Consider the following 16,617-nt stretch of genomic DNA (forward strand, 5'->3'; position numbering starts at 1 on the left):
CCAAGCATAGGGTAGTTATCTTCACAACAAGAGAAAAGACTTCATCAAAGTCCACAACATGTTCCTACTTGAATCCCTTAGCAACCCATCTGGACTTGTATCCCAACATAGGGTTACAGCTAGGGTACTTTTCAACTTGTACATCCACTTGCATGGCAAAATACGCTTGCCACTAGGTAAAGGAACCAAATCCCACATATGATTTTTTTGTAGTGAGTCATACTCTTACTACATGGCTTTTTCCCAAGAGTGACTATCACCTTTGCGCATGGTCTCATCAATAATAAGTGAGAGACTCACCAACATCTATCGCCACCATAACATAATCCATAGAGGGCTGAAACTGCATAGGCTGGAATCCGTCTTTAGTAGATGTTGGTTGTGGGGCCTGTACATCTTGTGGAGCATGAGGAACTTGGGCCACTGGGACAACAGCTACTATGGTAGGCTGTCTAGCTGGTTGGATATTAACAGGAGGCTCCTCCTAAATATCACTTTGCATACCTCAACGACATGCTCAAGATGATTATACGGTTTTTCATCATGGAAAATAACATCATGGCTGTAGATAACCTTAGGAGCAGCCTGCGGATATTCAATAGGCAATAGCCCATCTCATTTGCATCCCCATTACCAAGAAAGATGCATTTTCTAGACTTAGGATCTAGCTTATTGTGGTTGTCCTTGGATACATGGCAGAAGACCTCATAACTGAAGACATGCAAATGAGCATATAAGGGAGGATTTCCAAACCATACCTCCTCTACAACCTGATAGTCAAGAGTAGTACATGGGGACTTATTTAACAAGTGTATCGTAGTAATAACTGCCTAAGTCCAAAAAAGTTATGGTAAGTTTGCTTGGCTAAGCATATTGCGACTCCTAAATTGCCATATTCATGTGGTCATCCATACCATTCTGGGGTGGGATGTACGGGGCAGTCAATTGACACTTAATACCCATCTCATCATAAAAATGCTTAAAGGCTTTAGAGACATACTCACCCCCATTATCTAGCCTTAGGTATTTCAGCCTATACCTAGACTGGTTCTCAACCAAAGTAAGCTAATGTTGAAATGTAGCCAAGATATTTGACTTCTACTTGATAGGAGTGCCCAGACCTTATATGTAGAAGCATTAATGAATGTAACAAAATACTTCATACCACCAAATAACTTACGTGGGGCATGGGACCACATACATCTGAATGAACAAGAGCTAATGTCTCACCCATGCGTATCATACCAGACTTTTTATGTATATTACGTGTCCGTGTGCCATATAAACAATGATCACAAGATTCAAAGCACTTATAGTCAAGGGAGGGAAGATACTGCAAATGGATGAGTATTTACATTCCTTTTAAGGATATGTGCCCAAGGGTGACAATGCCAAAGAGATACATGTTGAATTGCATCCATTTTCAAAATTCGATCAACTAACCCAGATATAAGCAAGGGATAGAGAGTATCAAGCTCACCGCAAAAAGAGAGCATACTATCGATGCTCTGATTGATGAAGGAGCAGATTTTAACATCTTGACCTATGAATCATGGACCCTACTAGGCCAACCAGAGCTGACACCGACTAGCGCAACTCTTAGCCCTTATGGGGGACACCCACAAGCACTCATAGGGAAGTGCAAAATCCTTGCGACAATTGAAACAGAAAGCTTGCCTATTCTATTTCATGTTCCTCCAAATAGTGCTGGCTGCGGGAAAGAAACCCTCCTAGGAAGACCCTTCAAAAGGGCGACCAAGTGTGAGGCTGACTATGTAGCACAGAGGATACACCTGACACTACCGGGTGTGAGGATAGTCACAACCTTTAGCAAGGGTGACCTCATCAAACCTCGAGGGAAAGGCAAGGAAGGTGATGACATAACAGTCACGCCTACAAATGAGGGCAAGGACTTGTTGAAAGAGTTGATACAAGCACAGGTCGAACAACGAGAACCAGTGAGTGAGGCCAGGCCTAAAACAAGAAGGTCAAGAGACAATGCCAAGGACGGGCTTTGGACTTACAAATATCGTAGAAGACCACGAAAGAAGCCCAAGCCTTATAGACGGAGGCGTCAATGGAGAGTCAGCACAACACCGCGATGGATATCCAAAGCGTTGCTACGTGCTCAAGGATACTACGCAGGTAACCAATGGATTTGGGTGCCCAAACTCCCTGCTAGGCCACCTCTATCAGAAGCCCAAACTATGTCCAAAGCAAAGAGGCGTAGGAGGAAAACTAAACGAACGGCCAAGTTCCAAACCAAACATATTGGAGTGATTGAGCCCATCACTACTGAAATCAAGAAACCAAACATGGCCTATCAAAAAGTAGATCCTCAGCCTAGTGTGCTTGAGAAGCGGACATCGGATGCAGCCACTGAGCGTGCACAAAAATCATTAGTGCCCAAGGAGCCTTTGATTTCCCAAGGGGAGAACAAATATCATAGGCACAACATTGCTCAAGGCAAGGCTGATCGCTCAACAAAGCAAATGGCACAATCGTCTAGTAACCTCAAGCAGATCATTCAGCGAGTGCCAAGTCCACCCAAGAGTCCTAGATCTCTTACGCCCTCTTCTCCCAAACAGACACAGGAAGCACTACAGCAGTTGTCTAGGGCGACTGCTCAATTCCAATCTCTATCTCCATCTAAGCTTCCAACCGTCAAGGAGGTGGGACATGATGCCATCTGTAGCTCTCGACCCAAGGATATGCCTGTTGAGCCACCTAATGCGACTAGATCAGCTCATGTTTGATCTACACAAATGAGTGCTCAAAGGCTAACGAAGGACACAACCACTTCTGATCGCCCTAGGGACTTGACACCGCAATCCACCAAGGGTAGCCAGCCCACTAAACTAGCTGCTACTACTTCCAATCAGGGATCACAGCAGTCACAGCCCTCGGTCGTGACAATACCCTATGTGGAACGTGTCCTTAGAAGTTCACCCGTGGAGGAGGTGTCGCAACCAAATCCCTCGGCAATGCCAGCACTTTCAAAGTGCCTAAAGCCTAGAACGGAGGAGTTAAATGCAGGGGAGTTGGTTGAAAAGCTAGACTCTCCGAAAAGGGCGGCAGTTGTGCCCTCACAACCGGGCAAGGCTATTCAGCAAACCATGGCTATGTCCCATAAGGACACACTAGAGAAGGGAAATGCTGAGGCCCGACCAAGCACATCAACGGTCGATATAGCCCAGGGTCCTGAGTCGTCGAGAGAGGCACCTTCATTGACTAAGAAAAAGAGGAGAAAGCAGAGAAAACAACAACAGTTGCAGGTGGTTGTGGACCCCAAGAACATTGAGACGAAGAGCGCCGAAGAGCCGATGAATAAAGCCTCAAGTCCATCCACCAATGAACTCATTGATGCCTCTCCGAATAGCGGTGAAACCCCAGACACATCCGTGTGTTCTGAGAAACCAAAGCAACCGTTGCCATCAACAGTTGCTTGCAACACTTTATCCACTGACAATAGAACTCACATTGATCAAGCAAGAGTGGATACAACGCTGTCACAACAGGGTGACCAATCTGTACCAGTCACATCCGAGGAGAACCATGACAAAATAGCAGTAAACCTCAGGAGAACCGTGAAAACCCCAAGAGCATAAGAAATCCTAGCGTTGACCAATCTTGCTCATCTAGACCTGAGCCCCCAGCCATGCTAAAGCCTAAGGAAACTCTTAGGACTTTGCATGAGATAGCAACCGAGCAAGCCCTCGTTGAACATAGAGATGTCGCAGAATGCTTAACTGAGTTGGAGGCTAAGCTCAAAGTGGTCGTGCGTGTCTACGTCCTTGCGGACGTGGGCACGATCCCCAAGGAGCAGCTTGGAGAGTACTTGACCTTTCCTCTATCATGGGAAGAACAAGAACATCTTAACGGGCACTATGACAGGCTCCTGCATGAACAGATGCGACTCATCCCTGACGAGGAGGCTGATGAACTACGCTTAACCGTCACGTTCAATGAAGTGCTCTGCCGATCGAATCTCGTAGACCTAGAGCTACTGAAGCGACTGTCAGCAGGCCAGAGTCAATTTGAGCGGCGTTGGTGTGAAAGCCGCGTTGTAATGGCCGAACTAGGGGCTCAGATCATGACGGTCTCAGAAGAGTGATTGGCTAAATGGCGGTCTCAAAGAGACCCAACCTACGTGGCACCAACTTCCCTTCGAGTGCTCACTGACATTCGGGGTGCGGACTTGGCTGGGACTAGGCTACAGGGCCCTTTGATTGATAAGGTTCTCACCGAAGAGGAAATACATATTGCCAGTAGACTCGGTCAAGGTTCCATGCTACTCGACGTGGCAAAATATCTATCAGTATTAAGTCAGCTGCCACGAATACTAGATGCGTGTGCCATGCTCCGGTACAACCCCGAGTTCTACGCTTGGTTCTTATCCTTGTGATGTGACATGGATTCATAGATATGTATATAAATAAACACTGATTTTTATGTCACCATGAATAAACAATATCAACACACACAAGCAATGATAGTCAAGCGCAGGGAGAAGAGTCGGGTTTGACAGGCTAAGCTCCTCAGGTCCTCCTCACATCACGCTTTTAAAAGTCGGGTGATCAGCCCCACCCCCAGGTGAAGGGCATTCAACCCACGTTGCTGCCATAGGAAGCCTTGACCAACAACACTGATGGTGTAGACAGGGTGCAGCCCCTCTCTATACACCTTCTTCCCTTTTTGGTCTATCCTTCCGAGGATGTGCCCTATCCCACTCCATGACAACCAGTCCACACAACTTAGCATAAGCCAATATTGGCTAATGGCTGGAGGTAGAACGAACATCATCATGGGGACCATTCCGTTACGACAAAACACTGCATGCCTCACCCCTCCCTTTTTTGTCATATGCGCTTCATAAACCGCACTAAAATCCCTTCTGTGAAAACAATTGTATCTTGTATCAAGGCCTAAACCCTTGGATGGCGTCTTGCAGGTCTCCTTTTGGAGCGGAACGCATGGAAAATCATGGGGATCTAGCATGCAAGGACGCTCTTCGCAGAAGGCGGGAGCATGTGGCACACGCCCCTCCACCGGAGCGCTATGTGCCCACCATCAAGAGGTATGCCAAGAAGCGAGGCTCCAAGCGACATTGCCCAGGGCGAAGGCCGAAGAATACGTGAGTCAAGAATGTAGAGACTCGAAACCCGCAACAGGCCGCAGCACTAGTGGTACGCACTCCCAGCTCCCGCTCAGGCCCCAGACGCTCAAAGGCAGAAAGGGCAGCCCGGGAAAGAGAAGAATTTAATGAACTATTTAAAGATATTCTGGAGACGGTAGCGGGTCGGGATTACACCTTCATATCCCGGCCGACATGTTCCCTGCTCACCCCCACGGGAGCCCTACACCAGCAGAGCCCCAATCACCCGGCCACCCAGACTCGCCCCGCCTCGTACAAATAGAGTAGCCCCATGTTGTATAAAGGGCTTATCAAATGCTACCGGGCCATGACTTTTTGTCTTTAAATGGTTAAGTGTTGACATGATCCCAAAGTGTATGAACTTTTCAAATCTGCGTTTAATATATTTCACGTCTTTAGCAAAAGAAAAAGCTAATCAAGCACAGGTGATAAATATCTAAGTCAACACCATAAAATTCAGATAAGTGATGTCTCCTTGCATTGCACTGGTTTATTATAGTTGCGGCGTATACCATGCATGTACTCTCATGAAGCGGCAAGTTGATGCAGAATGACACAGGTCAATGTCTAGAAGCGTTTCACATCCAAGTCACCACAAGACCACCAACCCCACAAAGAACCATTATGGAGGAAGTGACAGGAATACCAAGAAACAAAAGCCATGACGGAAACGCCACTAGATGAGAACCCAAGGACACCTCTGCAAAAGCACATATTGCGACTGAGCATGGCCAAAGCATAATCATCGATTACCTCCTCCTTCTTGGCCAAACTCTATGTTCGGGCAGGAGCCACGCTCTCAACAAGGGCGAGCGTCTCTTCATCATCCAAGATTCAACTCGCAAAATGCTCTGCCCTTGTCCATGCACAGCTCACTCCAAGTGCTACCTCAATTGCTCAATGTCTCACATGTTACAAAGAGGTTTGTAAAATCTCAAGTGTATCTCTTCATCTCAACAACAGTTCCTCTAGCATTAAGGCTAGTGACACAATCGTCTTTGTAATATCCATCCTTCATAGCCTTTGGATCCCAACATTTCTCAATCCAAATGAAAGGCTAACAGCCTCAATGTATGGCATTGATTGTATTCATTTTTCCCACCAAAAAAAAAAGGAAAAAAAAAGAGAGAGAGAGAAAAAAAGAGAGAGAAAGAAAAAGAAAAAAAGAAAAAGAAAAAGAAAAAGAAAAAAGCACACACAATCACAGCACCGCACCTAGGGGTCCTCAAATTAGGTACGTCCAGTGACCTTGGTCGGCTGGCTCCGTCCCTAATCCCCTAGCCCTTTGTACATCCCCCACAATTGTTCAGGGCACATCAAGGGCAGGACATACCTCGGGAGCTCGCCTCGCCTATGGTTAGACTTGTCACCTTGAACCACTTGCACAATTCGCTCGCACTCATCTCAATGCCATTACAATCAATAGTGGTAAGCAAGGCATGAAAGACACTGGACAAGTACAACATACTTTTCTATGAGTAGCCACTAGCTACCAAAAGCTAAGACATCAAGGAGCTCAATTATGCTACATGGCCTTGACAAGACCATAATGATGTCTCAAGCAATATTCAAGTGTACTTTTCCCATCTTCATCGACAAATTTTTCCATCAACTTAGCCCCTTGCTACACTAACCCATTGCTATACAAGGAACCAGGTCGACAGTCTTCTAACTAAGTATAACCTAAATACTCACGAGCACTCACATACTAATTGCACCAAAGCATATACACGGTTTGGGTCCTCAAGTGCAGGACAATGCTCCAAGATTACTTAGAGTTCGACCTATCTCCCAAACTAATCAAAATATGTCTTGTGCACGATAAGAAGACTAGCACTACCCCTTAGGAAGAGACCACAGGAGAGGTTTTCAAATTGCAGGTGTTGAAGACTCCACAGAAAGTGTCGTTCAATCTTCATCAACACCCAACTCTGAATGCTTGTCCCGTACCATCCGACAAGCCCGCAAAGAATCGACATGTACAGAATCCCCAACAAACCAACACTTGTGTTGACCATCAATGTAATCCCCACCAACACAGCATAGCCCTACCACCAACTCCAACAACCTTCCACCAGCCACCTTGGCCACCAACAGGCCCCCAGGACCTTCTGCCACACCACCACCAACACTCCTCCACGGAAACCACCGGCGTCCTTGTCACCCACGTCTTCGGTGCATGCTACAGCCTGCTACCTACGACGGTGAGTGCCATGGGACTGGCACTCGTCTAGGAGGGGGGTAATGTTAACCCCAACACGAAGAAAGCAAAAGGAAGTGGAAAAGACGCAGGGCAAAGGCGGAAAAAGGTAGCCCGACTGAAGAAAGAAAAGGAGAAGAGGCCAAAAGCGCAAGGGCAACCTTAAAAGTCCAAGGCAAAGGCAAAAGGGGAAAGGCGCGTTTTAAAATAAAAAGGCGCACCCTGAAATCTTGTAAAAGAGCGCCGGGCTCTCACCCGTGCAATTTGTAAATATAGACGGGCGGTGGAATGGAAGCTAGGAAGATAGAAGGACAATGGGAAAAAGGGCCTAGGCTATGGCCGGCCATGTAAAAAGGGGAAAAGGGGATGACCGCCCAAAAGGGATTTAGGGTTTTGTATATAAAGTTGAAAAGTGAATGAGAAGCTCATTCTTGTGTGTGGCCAAAAGTAGCTCTTCTCTTCTTCTTCTTCTTCTTTTTCTTGCTTGCTTGAGCTTGTGCTTGAGAGAGGGAGTGTGAGAGTGTGAGGGAGTGAGTGTGTGAGGGTGAGGGACCGAGGAGGAGAAGCTCTCCAGTTCTCTTCTCTTCTCTTCTCTTGTCTTGCTCGCGGCAATGGAGCTTGGAGCGTGGAGCTTGAGGATGGAGCTTGCTTGAAGCTTGCACTTGGATCATGGAGCTACCGGAGTGTGCGGGAGAGGAGGTAACTCGAACGGCACGGAGGTAAGCTCACTACACCCGTAGATATGGATGGCGCGTCGGCTATGTGAGAGGTAGCCATTAGTGCTCGGCTTGGAATGCTTGAAATAATAAGCGGTCCGTGGGTCTCGGCGGTTGAGTGAAAGCTCCCACATGGGGAGACTTTCTTATGCTACTACATTGAACACACAATACATGAGAAGAAGCTTGCTCAAGAACACAAGAAGAGAGATGGATGCCAAACATCTTTTTTTCTTGGTTTTTCTTATTTCTTCCTCACACAGCAAAATGCACACAAAGTATAGATAAGATACAACATAAAGGAAAGTGATTTACTAAGTCAAACAATGCATAACTGACTATACTAATCAATTGGTGCTATAACTATGCTGGATGTAGGTAGGTGTAACTAACCAAATATAATAAGTGACAAGTCGGTGGCCATGTGAGAATCATAATAGCCATCAATGCGCTAAGTGAATTTGTCCACAATGAAAGATACATTGATTTATAGGTCTTGATTATTCCATTCATAGCACAACGATCAACCACTTGGACATTACTCAAGCATCAAGTAACAAGTTGGCATCATTTTTAATCAATAAGCTTCAATCTCTCTTTTGTTGGTATCTTTCCTTTTAAATACCCTAGTACATAGCAAGGCAACCATTGAAGCTTTTCTTCAAGCTTCACTTTCCTTCAAAGAAGCTTCGCCCATTGCTCTAGGGATTCTTGTCAAGTGTCTTCAAAGAAAGCCTAAAGATTAAACACATTGAATTCATTTTCATCAAGATTGCAACATGAAGCAAGATTTAGGGAAAATGATCAAATTGACCCATTATTTTGTCTTTAAGCTTTGAAGACCATGGAGGAGCATTGAAGATTGATATTGGAGCTGCCTACAAGGTATCATGGACATTGAATCATTGTATGGGGGAGCATTGATAACTTTATTCTTTGTTGGTTAATATTCAAGAGGAGCTGCTTCTATTCATTTCCTTCAATCTCTCTTTGAAATCCCATTTTTGAGCCTTCATCCAATTGGTAAGAGAGATTAAATCAATAATAAAATATCTATCTTTAATCATTTCTCCATTATAATTACTCAATTGCTAGTGAATTGATAGAGCTTCTTCCCATAGTATTCATTCCTATAAATGCACTCAAGTATGTTTGCCATTGAATTTTTTCCCTCTCCTTGATCTTGAATTGTTTCCTTTTTTTATCAATTCAATAGAGAGGGTAAGTGGAAAAAAATATAAATTAGTGAGTCACAAATATCCCAAGTTACACTGTCTATTTCCTATATTCAAGGCTTCATTTGCTATTGTACATTTCAATATATTGCAAATTCTTTTCCATTGTCTCCATTGCATCCTTTTTAAGTAGAATGCTTAGAAGTTCCATTGGAATATGATACTAACCAAGAAGTTGATGCGGGGGGATAGAGAGGAATAAATATAGATGACCCTTCCTTACTCTCGAAGATGCTAGAGGGGTGCAACAAACTAACTAAGAGAGTTTCTTTGCCAATCCCCAAATGATTTAGAGTCCATTGTAAGTGTCCAAACCACTATTTTATGCCTCACTGCAGGTGCTATGAGAGGAGTTACATTTAGAAGATATTCTTAAAGACAAAGGGGCTCAAAAAGGATAAACATGATGAGAATAGGACACAAAAACATGCGAAATTGTCTTAAAAAGCTTCAAATTTGGGGTTATAACTTTATTTGTATTGATCACAACCACCAAGCTTGGTTACTAATTTGAAAAGGGAAAACTAAGCTCCATTTTAAACCTAAAATCTGATCAATTAGAGTTTGGTAGCTTAAGATATCTTAGTTTTTGGGAAAAGGGGCATGTTTTAGGACTCCACCCTAATGGAAGGGAAAGGGTAAAAATAAGGCATATGAGGACTTGTCACAGTAAATCAGAGACTTCAAATTAGAAACCAATCCTCAAGACTTGAAAGTTGACACTCAGGCAGCTTTAGCACATTGAATACTAGATATTGCAATCATGAAACAAGGCATGTAGTGAGACATAGTGAGTTGGTGACCGAGGTAGATAAGATAGTTTTGGTGGGAATACAAGCCAAGGAAGCAATCAACAAATTAGTGGTCTAATCTGAAAATAACCTCTTAAATTGCATAATGGATGGCACTTCAAATGGCTGAGAAATAAAATAGGAAAAAGCTTTAAATTTGTGAAGAACTTAGAACTCCATTTCCAATCATTGAATTCTAATTCCAAGCAGGGTATTATTGGGAAAAGAGGCAGCTTCTTATAGCCAATTTGAAGTGGAAGAGTCTTCTCAATGTAATGAAAATCACTTAGAAAGCATCCATAGCATGAATTCACAAGGCCAAAGGGGTTAAATGCTAATGGGTAGATTTCAGCCATTTTGTAGATTTTTTTAAAATATTTGGGGTCAAAATTGTGGATTCCATAATCACCCTACAAATGAGCAAGCTTTGTTTAATGAAAGGGAGTTAAGAGATAAGAAAACCTTATCCAAGTATAGTGTCCAATCATACGCACCCTCCAACCTTGAAGAATGGATGGCAAAACCTGAATCTTACTTTGACATTTATCCTAGGAACAATGAACAAAAGATTTATTTTGCTATCCTACATTTGGAGGGATTTATGCACACATGGTGGAGGTATCAACTAGGAGACTTAGCCTATACAGAATTGGGAAGCTTTCAAGGCTCAAATGGTTCAAGTGTCCCTCTCTCCCATTGAGAAAGAAAAGTTAGCAAGAAGATGGAATGGGTTGGAACAATTTCATGATTAGTGAATATACTAACTAATTCTTGAGCCTTGTTATGTATGTGGAATGTGTTAGCAATAAGGCAAAGCTCCATGAGTATATCTATGGATTAAATCCTAGTTTATACGCTTATGTGCTAGCCTAATGCCCTACAAACCTCATCAAGGCTATAGAGCTTATTGAAAGATATGCAAAAACATGAGGAGGGAATCCACTATTCAATCAAGAATTGAACAATAAGAAAATACTATAAAGTAGGCCCAAAATGGTAGTACTAATGGAGGACAGGCTTCCCAGGTTAACATTCCAAGAATCTCTAGTTATCCTCCTTTCAATACCTCAAGATAAGGAACTATATTGTAGACCCAAAATGGAGCCAAATTAGAGAACAAGTCAACACGATGTTCCAAGAACCCCTACCTATCATTCTTTCAAGGCAAGGATCTACTTGCAAACTCACAAATTTTGTGAAAGTAAAGAACAAGTCAACATAGCTTTGATAGTTTTTCTTTTAATCTAGGTGGATAAAGAATTGCATTTGGAAGAAGCTCTATTGAAACCAACAACCATCTTGAAATAATCTCCATATCTTCAAGTGATCTTTTGGAGGAAGACTCTAAAAGCTTATGGACTCTGTTTCGCTACAGTTTGCATAGACAACTCTCTATTTTAGACCAATTCAAATTTTGAAAATGAGACCTACATAGCATGAAAATACTCAAAGTGAGGTTTCTATTGAGCTATAGCACACCTTGTTTGGATTGGATTATCAAAACATGTCATAGATTTGGTATAGTAGGGTCTATAGTGGATGGTCACAGTGTCTACTTATTGGAATAACTTATATTTGAAGGAGTTTGGACCAAATTCTTAGCTTTATGGGTTAACATGGATGCGTACATATCATACTTGAGCTTAAAATCCAGATCCAACCATTCGTTTGAAGATTTTTCAAGATCATAAGATTCTTTGTAATGCCAAAATAGAATAACCATTTCATCTCCACTGCTTGGAGCATTTTGTAGTCACTTCTTTATTTTGTTTTTGAGGACAAAAACATTTGGGTGGGGATAGATTGCAAAGAAGGAAAAACTAGACAATTATTTTTTATAATAATTGAGAATTCCTTGAGCCACATTTAGCCTAGGTATATCTCTTTCACCATACCATGATACAAAAACATTATCTTCATCTTCCAAGCTTTCTCCCAACTTAAATGGCTTCTTGCTCTCTCTCTCTCTCTCTCTCTCTCTCATTCTAGTCTTGTCTCTTTTCTTTCTCTCTCCTCCTCTCACCTTCTTACAATTTTGTTTATCTTTGTCCTTACAATCCCTTAGCTTAGAGATCGATTAAATGCATGACAAGATACAATATGATCCCACTAGTTATAATAGATTATTCTCTCAAACCAAAGAATGTTTTTTTGGTGTGAAATATTATCTCATATGAGAGACTTACTTCATAGACAAAATTCTTCTTTTGATCCCTTTTTAAAGCAATACAATAATCCATAGATAGGATGATGTGTAATTGTGTTATACCCCATATTTTTAAGATGAAGAATTTGTAATGGTTGCTTTGCAATCATATATTAGTCTTCACCAAAACTAGGGAAGTGCATGACAAAAATCTTGAACTGTCCTTTTTTACTATGTGAAAAATAATTGCCTACCTATCTGAAAAAGGAACTCCTTTTAAGATTAGATTGAATACTAAACCACATTATATTTGCTAAAAGTATTTGAGTTGATGCCACCAAAATTGAATACAACTAGTCTTACAAGTTGATGCAATTTTCTTGTATTTTTGTTATAGACATACATAGCTACGCTTGTGACGATGTCACTAAGAAGGCTATGTTCTACAAGAGGCTTCACAAGTTTTGGGAGCACCAACAAGTGTATAATGTCACTAGCACAATGGAAGCCATCATGCCTAGATGAAACATGTAGTTTTATCTAATGAAGTTTTAAGGGACCCTTCTAATTTCTTGATAATTAATAAGGTGGGTGAATGTTCTTTCATCAAATGGCCAAGGTTAGAATATGGGGTGAAATGATCCTAATGAACCTTAATTTGTGATCCTTTTTGGTTGAACTTTTTGTCCAAATAACCAAGTATTTGTATGTGAGCTTTTAAGCTTTAGATGTTACCTTGCCATCCCCAAAAACCTAAAAAATAGCAATTGCGCTAAAATTCACCCATCAATTTTAACCTTGATGTTCATTAAATCAATTCAAGTCCTTTCACATAGTTTGAGAGGTTTTGAATGTCCCTCCTAAGATCATGATTTTCAATCCCATTATCACTTTTAAGAGGCATGCCAAAAGACAGTGACAAGTTCTTACATCATAATATGCATGCAAGAACTTTTTTTTATAGATGGTAGTTTCAATATAGGTCTACCAAGTTCTTCTAAACCAAGTGGCTTGTTCTTGTTTATATAAAAGGCATTGTGATTGTTTTAGGGTTAAAAGAGGAAATCTAAATTCATCTATGTAACCATACATATGATAGCTTGCAAAATGCAATATAGCTTGCTACTTGAATGACATGATGTGCTTCACATAAAAGCAACAAGAATTGCTTCAAGGAGAACCAAGTTGCTAATAATATGTTTAGTTAAGGACTTCATTGTCTTTCATTTATCATGCATTGTAAACAACAGTAAAGTCTAATAGTACCTCATGCTTGTGGGAAGAAATTCTGATAGTACCTCATGCTCGTGGGAATGAGTATCTAAGCTCTAGAACCCAAGCCTTCATACATAACCAAACAAAACCTCTGAAACTATATAGCTTTTTACTCACACACCTAAGTGCCAAAAATTAATGAATACAGGAGGACAATGGGTCCCATTTGGCACTACTAGAGCTTGTAATCGATTGCCTATTTTACATGCTGCATGATGTAGCTCTACTTCCTGATTGAGACTAAAAGTTATAGATCTATGGCTTCATCTATCGACCAGAAATGATGGAGATTTGCCATGATCCACTAAGAAGACTTCCATCGGAGTCTAAGTTAGCATGAGAGGAGCTCATGTTGCTTGTTACTACTGGACCAAGATGATCCTCATCAAAAAAGTGCGAGGAACCCGCAAAGTAGTTGCAAAAAGGTGGCTCGGGGACGACAATATTGCTAGTAGTAAGTATGGTCACAACCTCAGCCATAGTGGGTCGTAGGGCGACATCCTCTTGAAGGCACCACAAGGCCAGGCGGGCCATCATCCGGACACTAGAAGGATCTACGGATGGGGTGGTGGCAAGGTGAGGATCAAGGAGGGTGATGAGGTCGTCTTCATGGGCGAGGAGGTCAAAGGCGATCCCGGGGAGGAATGGGCGGCCGGGCACCATGCAACGCCGCCCGGCAACCAGCTCCAGGAGGACGATACCGAAGCTGTAGACATCACAGGCGACGGTGATGTGGGCGGCGTGCTTGCCCTCTGCGGCAGCGATCCACTCGGGGGCGAGGTAGCCAAGGGTCCCGCGGACCCCACCCTTGGTGCAGGTGATTTCAGATGGGAACCAGCTGCTGGCGGCGGCGGTGGTGGTGGTCCGGCTGGAGGCATCCAGGCCACTGCTCGGATTACGCCCCTTCACATGTGACTCGTCTTCTTCTTCTCCATGGTGGCTCCTTGCCCCCCCTCCTGCCCCAGCCCACATCAGCTTGGCCAGCCCAAAATCTGAGACCTTTGCTTCCCACCTCTCATTCAGCAATATGTTCTCTGGCTTCACATCACAGTGTATTATACTATTCTCTTCACTTCCATCATGAAGGAAAGCCAAGGCCTCTGCAGTATCAATAGCTATAGCCTTCCTCCTCTCCCATGTCAACATAAACTTTCCCTCACTATTACTCTCTCTCTCATCATCACCATCACCATCACCATCATCATCATCATCATCATCATCCGCATCAGCTTCATTACGCCCCGATGGTTCCAATCTCCTTTTGAATAGCGCCTTGCTCAGGGACCCATTTGCCATAAGCTCATACACCAGCATCCTGTGTTCATCTTCCACACAGAAACCGCACAGTTGCACCAGATTCCGATGCTTTTTGGACCCAATCGACAGCACCTCTGCACAGAAGCCCTTCCTGCATGCTGCACTGGATGTGTCCACAAAGACCTTGACAGCCACCTTCATGCCGGTAGGGAGGATGCCTTCATATACCGTGCCATAGCCACCTGCTCCAAGCTTCTTTTCAAAGCCTTTGGTGGCTTTGTACATCTCAGCGTATGTGAATCTGGGGGGCAAGCCAGGAGCAAGACTCTCTAATAGGACCTCATCTCTGCCTGATTTAATTCCTTCCAGGGATTTCTGCTTCTTCTTGCTTGATTTGTACCTGAGGCCTAACAAGATGAAGGCTGCACACAAAATGATGAAGCCCAAAATGGGAAAGACAATCTCCATGGCCAAGCGATGACTGTTCGATTTGTTCATTCTGTCTGTGCCATAATCATGGCCAAAGCCTTCTGCAGGGGCTGCTGCTGGGGTGAATGTGCCTGAAGCGAGAAAAAACCTTTGCTTCATGATCACCCGTTGGCTAAATTAAGCCAGGATTAAGCATCATCATTAAGGCTGCATAGGGCAAGTGCACTACTCCAGTAACCCGCAAAAGGTAATGGCAGAAAGGAGCTAAAGCATCCCCACTATAATGATGACTGACCTGCTAGATACAAGAGTATCACCTATGAAACTTTAGCAGGGACCAAGAAATCTACCAGCAGCCTGCCAACCTCAAGTGCCCAAAAGCTGGGCTGATGATATTTCACTAGTCCCCAGGACAGGGCTATGGTGTAGATGGTCTGATGACAGTGTGCCCACAAATGCTATGTTGCATAGAGTCATGCAGAAGAAGATTAGAATCCAGCCCTGCTACCATGATTTTTTAAGGCTGGGCATGTTAATCCTGTGGTGATAGGGCTATGCTGAGGATGGCCTGATGGGTATATTTTACACAGTCATGCAGAAAAATGTTAGAATCAAGCCCCGCTTCCAGAACCAAGAATGAGAGAGGGAGACTGCGTCGAAGAAACAATAATTCCGTGGCGAATTGGCAACACAGGCTCTCAAATCAGGGCATAATATTTTGTCTGCGCGAGTGGGTGAAAAGAATGGAGGTAGAAAGCCTTACCCTCACACGTGGTTGAAAGCTGCAACAGTCCCTGTACCGGGCGAGCTCCCACAATCCCTATCCCAAAAGCTTCCCTTCATGGGAGCGAGCCTCCATCACAATAATTTTCTCTCCATCTGCCCCACCTCCGTGGAAGCAGCCACCCTAAGAACTCACACACCTAGGGCCTGACGTATCATACAGCCGCCAAGTTGGACAAAATCTAATATAACCTTAGAAGTTAGAAGCACACATACATGCCTTTACCATCGCAACTTCTAATTACCCTACGACTGAGTAAGAGACGCTTCTTTATTTGATGCATTTTCAACACATTTGCCCCTCGCTTTTAGTGATTGAAAATGATATTTGAAAGAAAATTGATGCCACTATTAAGTAAAGCTTATGTATGAGAAGATGGCCACTTTGAGACGTACAAAACTAGATAACTAGTCAATGCAACAATACTCGAGGATATGTCAATAGCCACAAAATAGTAGAAATCATAGAAGCATAATATATATTTGAATTTTAAGGCTAGCTACTGTAGAAACATGATTTCGAAAAAGCTCTCTTACTTGGAAACTTATCTTAACCCTCTTAAGGTTGCCCATATTTTGTCAAGTTTCGAGTCCAACAACTTGTCTCACATATGAAGTTTTCACTCAATC

The 16,617-nt window shown here is 43.1% G+C and overlaps 1 protein-coding gene across 1 annotated transcript; it reads right to left on the reverse strand.

Moving 5' to 3' along the window:
• Window positions 1–13,610: 13,610 nt before the first annotated feature.
• LOC148039570 (G-type lectin S-receptor-like serine/threonine-protein kinase SD2-5) lies at window positions 13,611–16,201 on the reverse strand. Its single transcript, XM_087691996.1, has one exon. The coding sequence runs from the start codon at window positions 15,361–15,363 to the stop codon at window positions 13,786–13,788; it is 1,578 nt and encodes a 525-aa protein (XP_087548122.1). The 5' UTR covers window positions 15,364–16,201; the 3' UTR covers window positions 13,611–13,785.
• Between the last annotated feature and the right edge of the window lie 416 nt (window positions 16,202–16,617).

This window comes from Lygodium microphyllum, chromosome 2 (assembly GCF_053477565.2).
Source record: "Lygodium microphyllum isolate KBCC chromosome 2, Lygodium_microphyllum_v1.1.10, whole genome shotgun sequence".
NCBI lineage: Eukaryota > Viridiplantae > Streptophyta > Polypodiopsida > Schizaeales > Lygodiaceae > Lygodium > Lygodium microphyllum.

What these genes read in the sequence shown, in the direction of transcription:
- LOC148039570 (XM_087691996.1), bottom strand. Translation starts at nt 15,363, where the DNA reads ATGAAGCAAAGGTTTTTTCTCGCTTCAGGCACATTCACCCCAGCAGCA.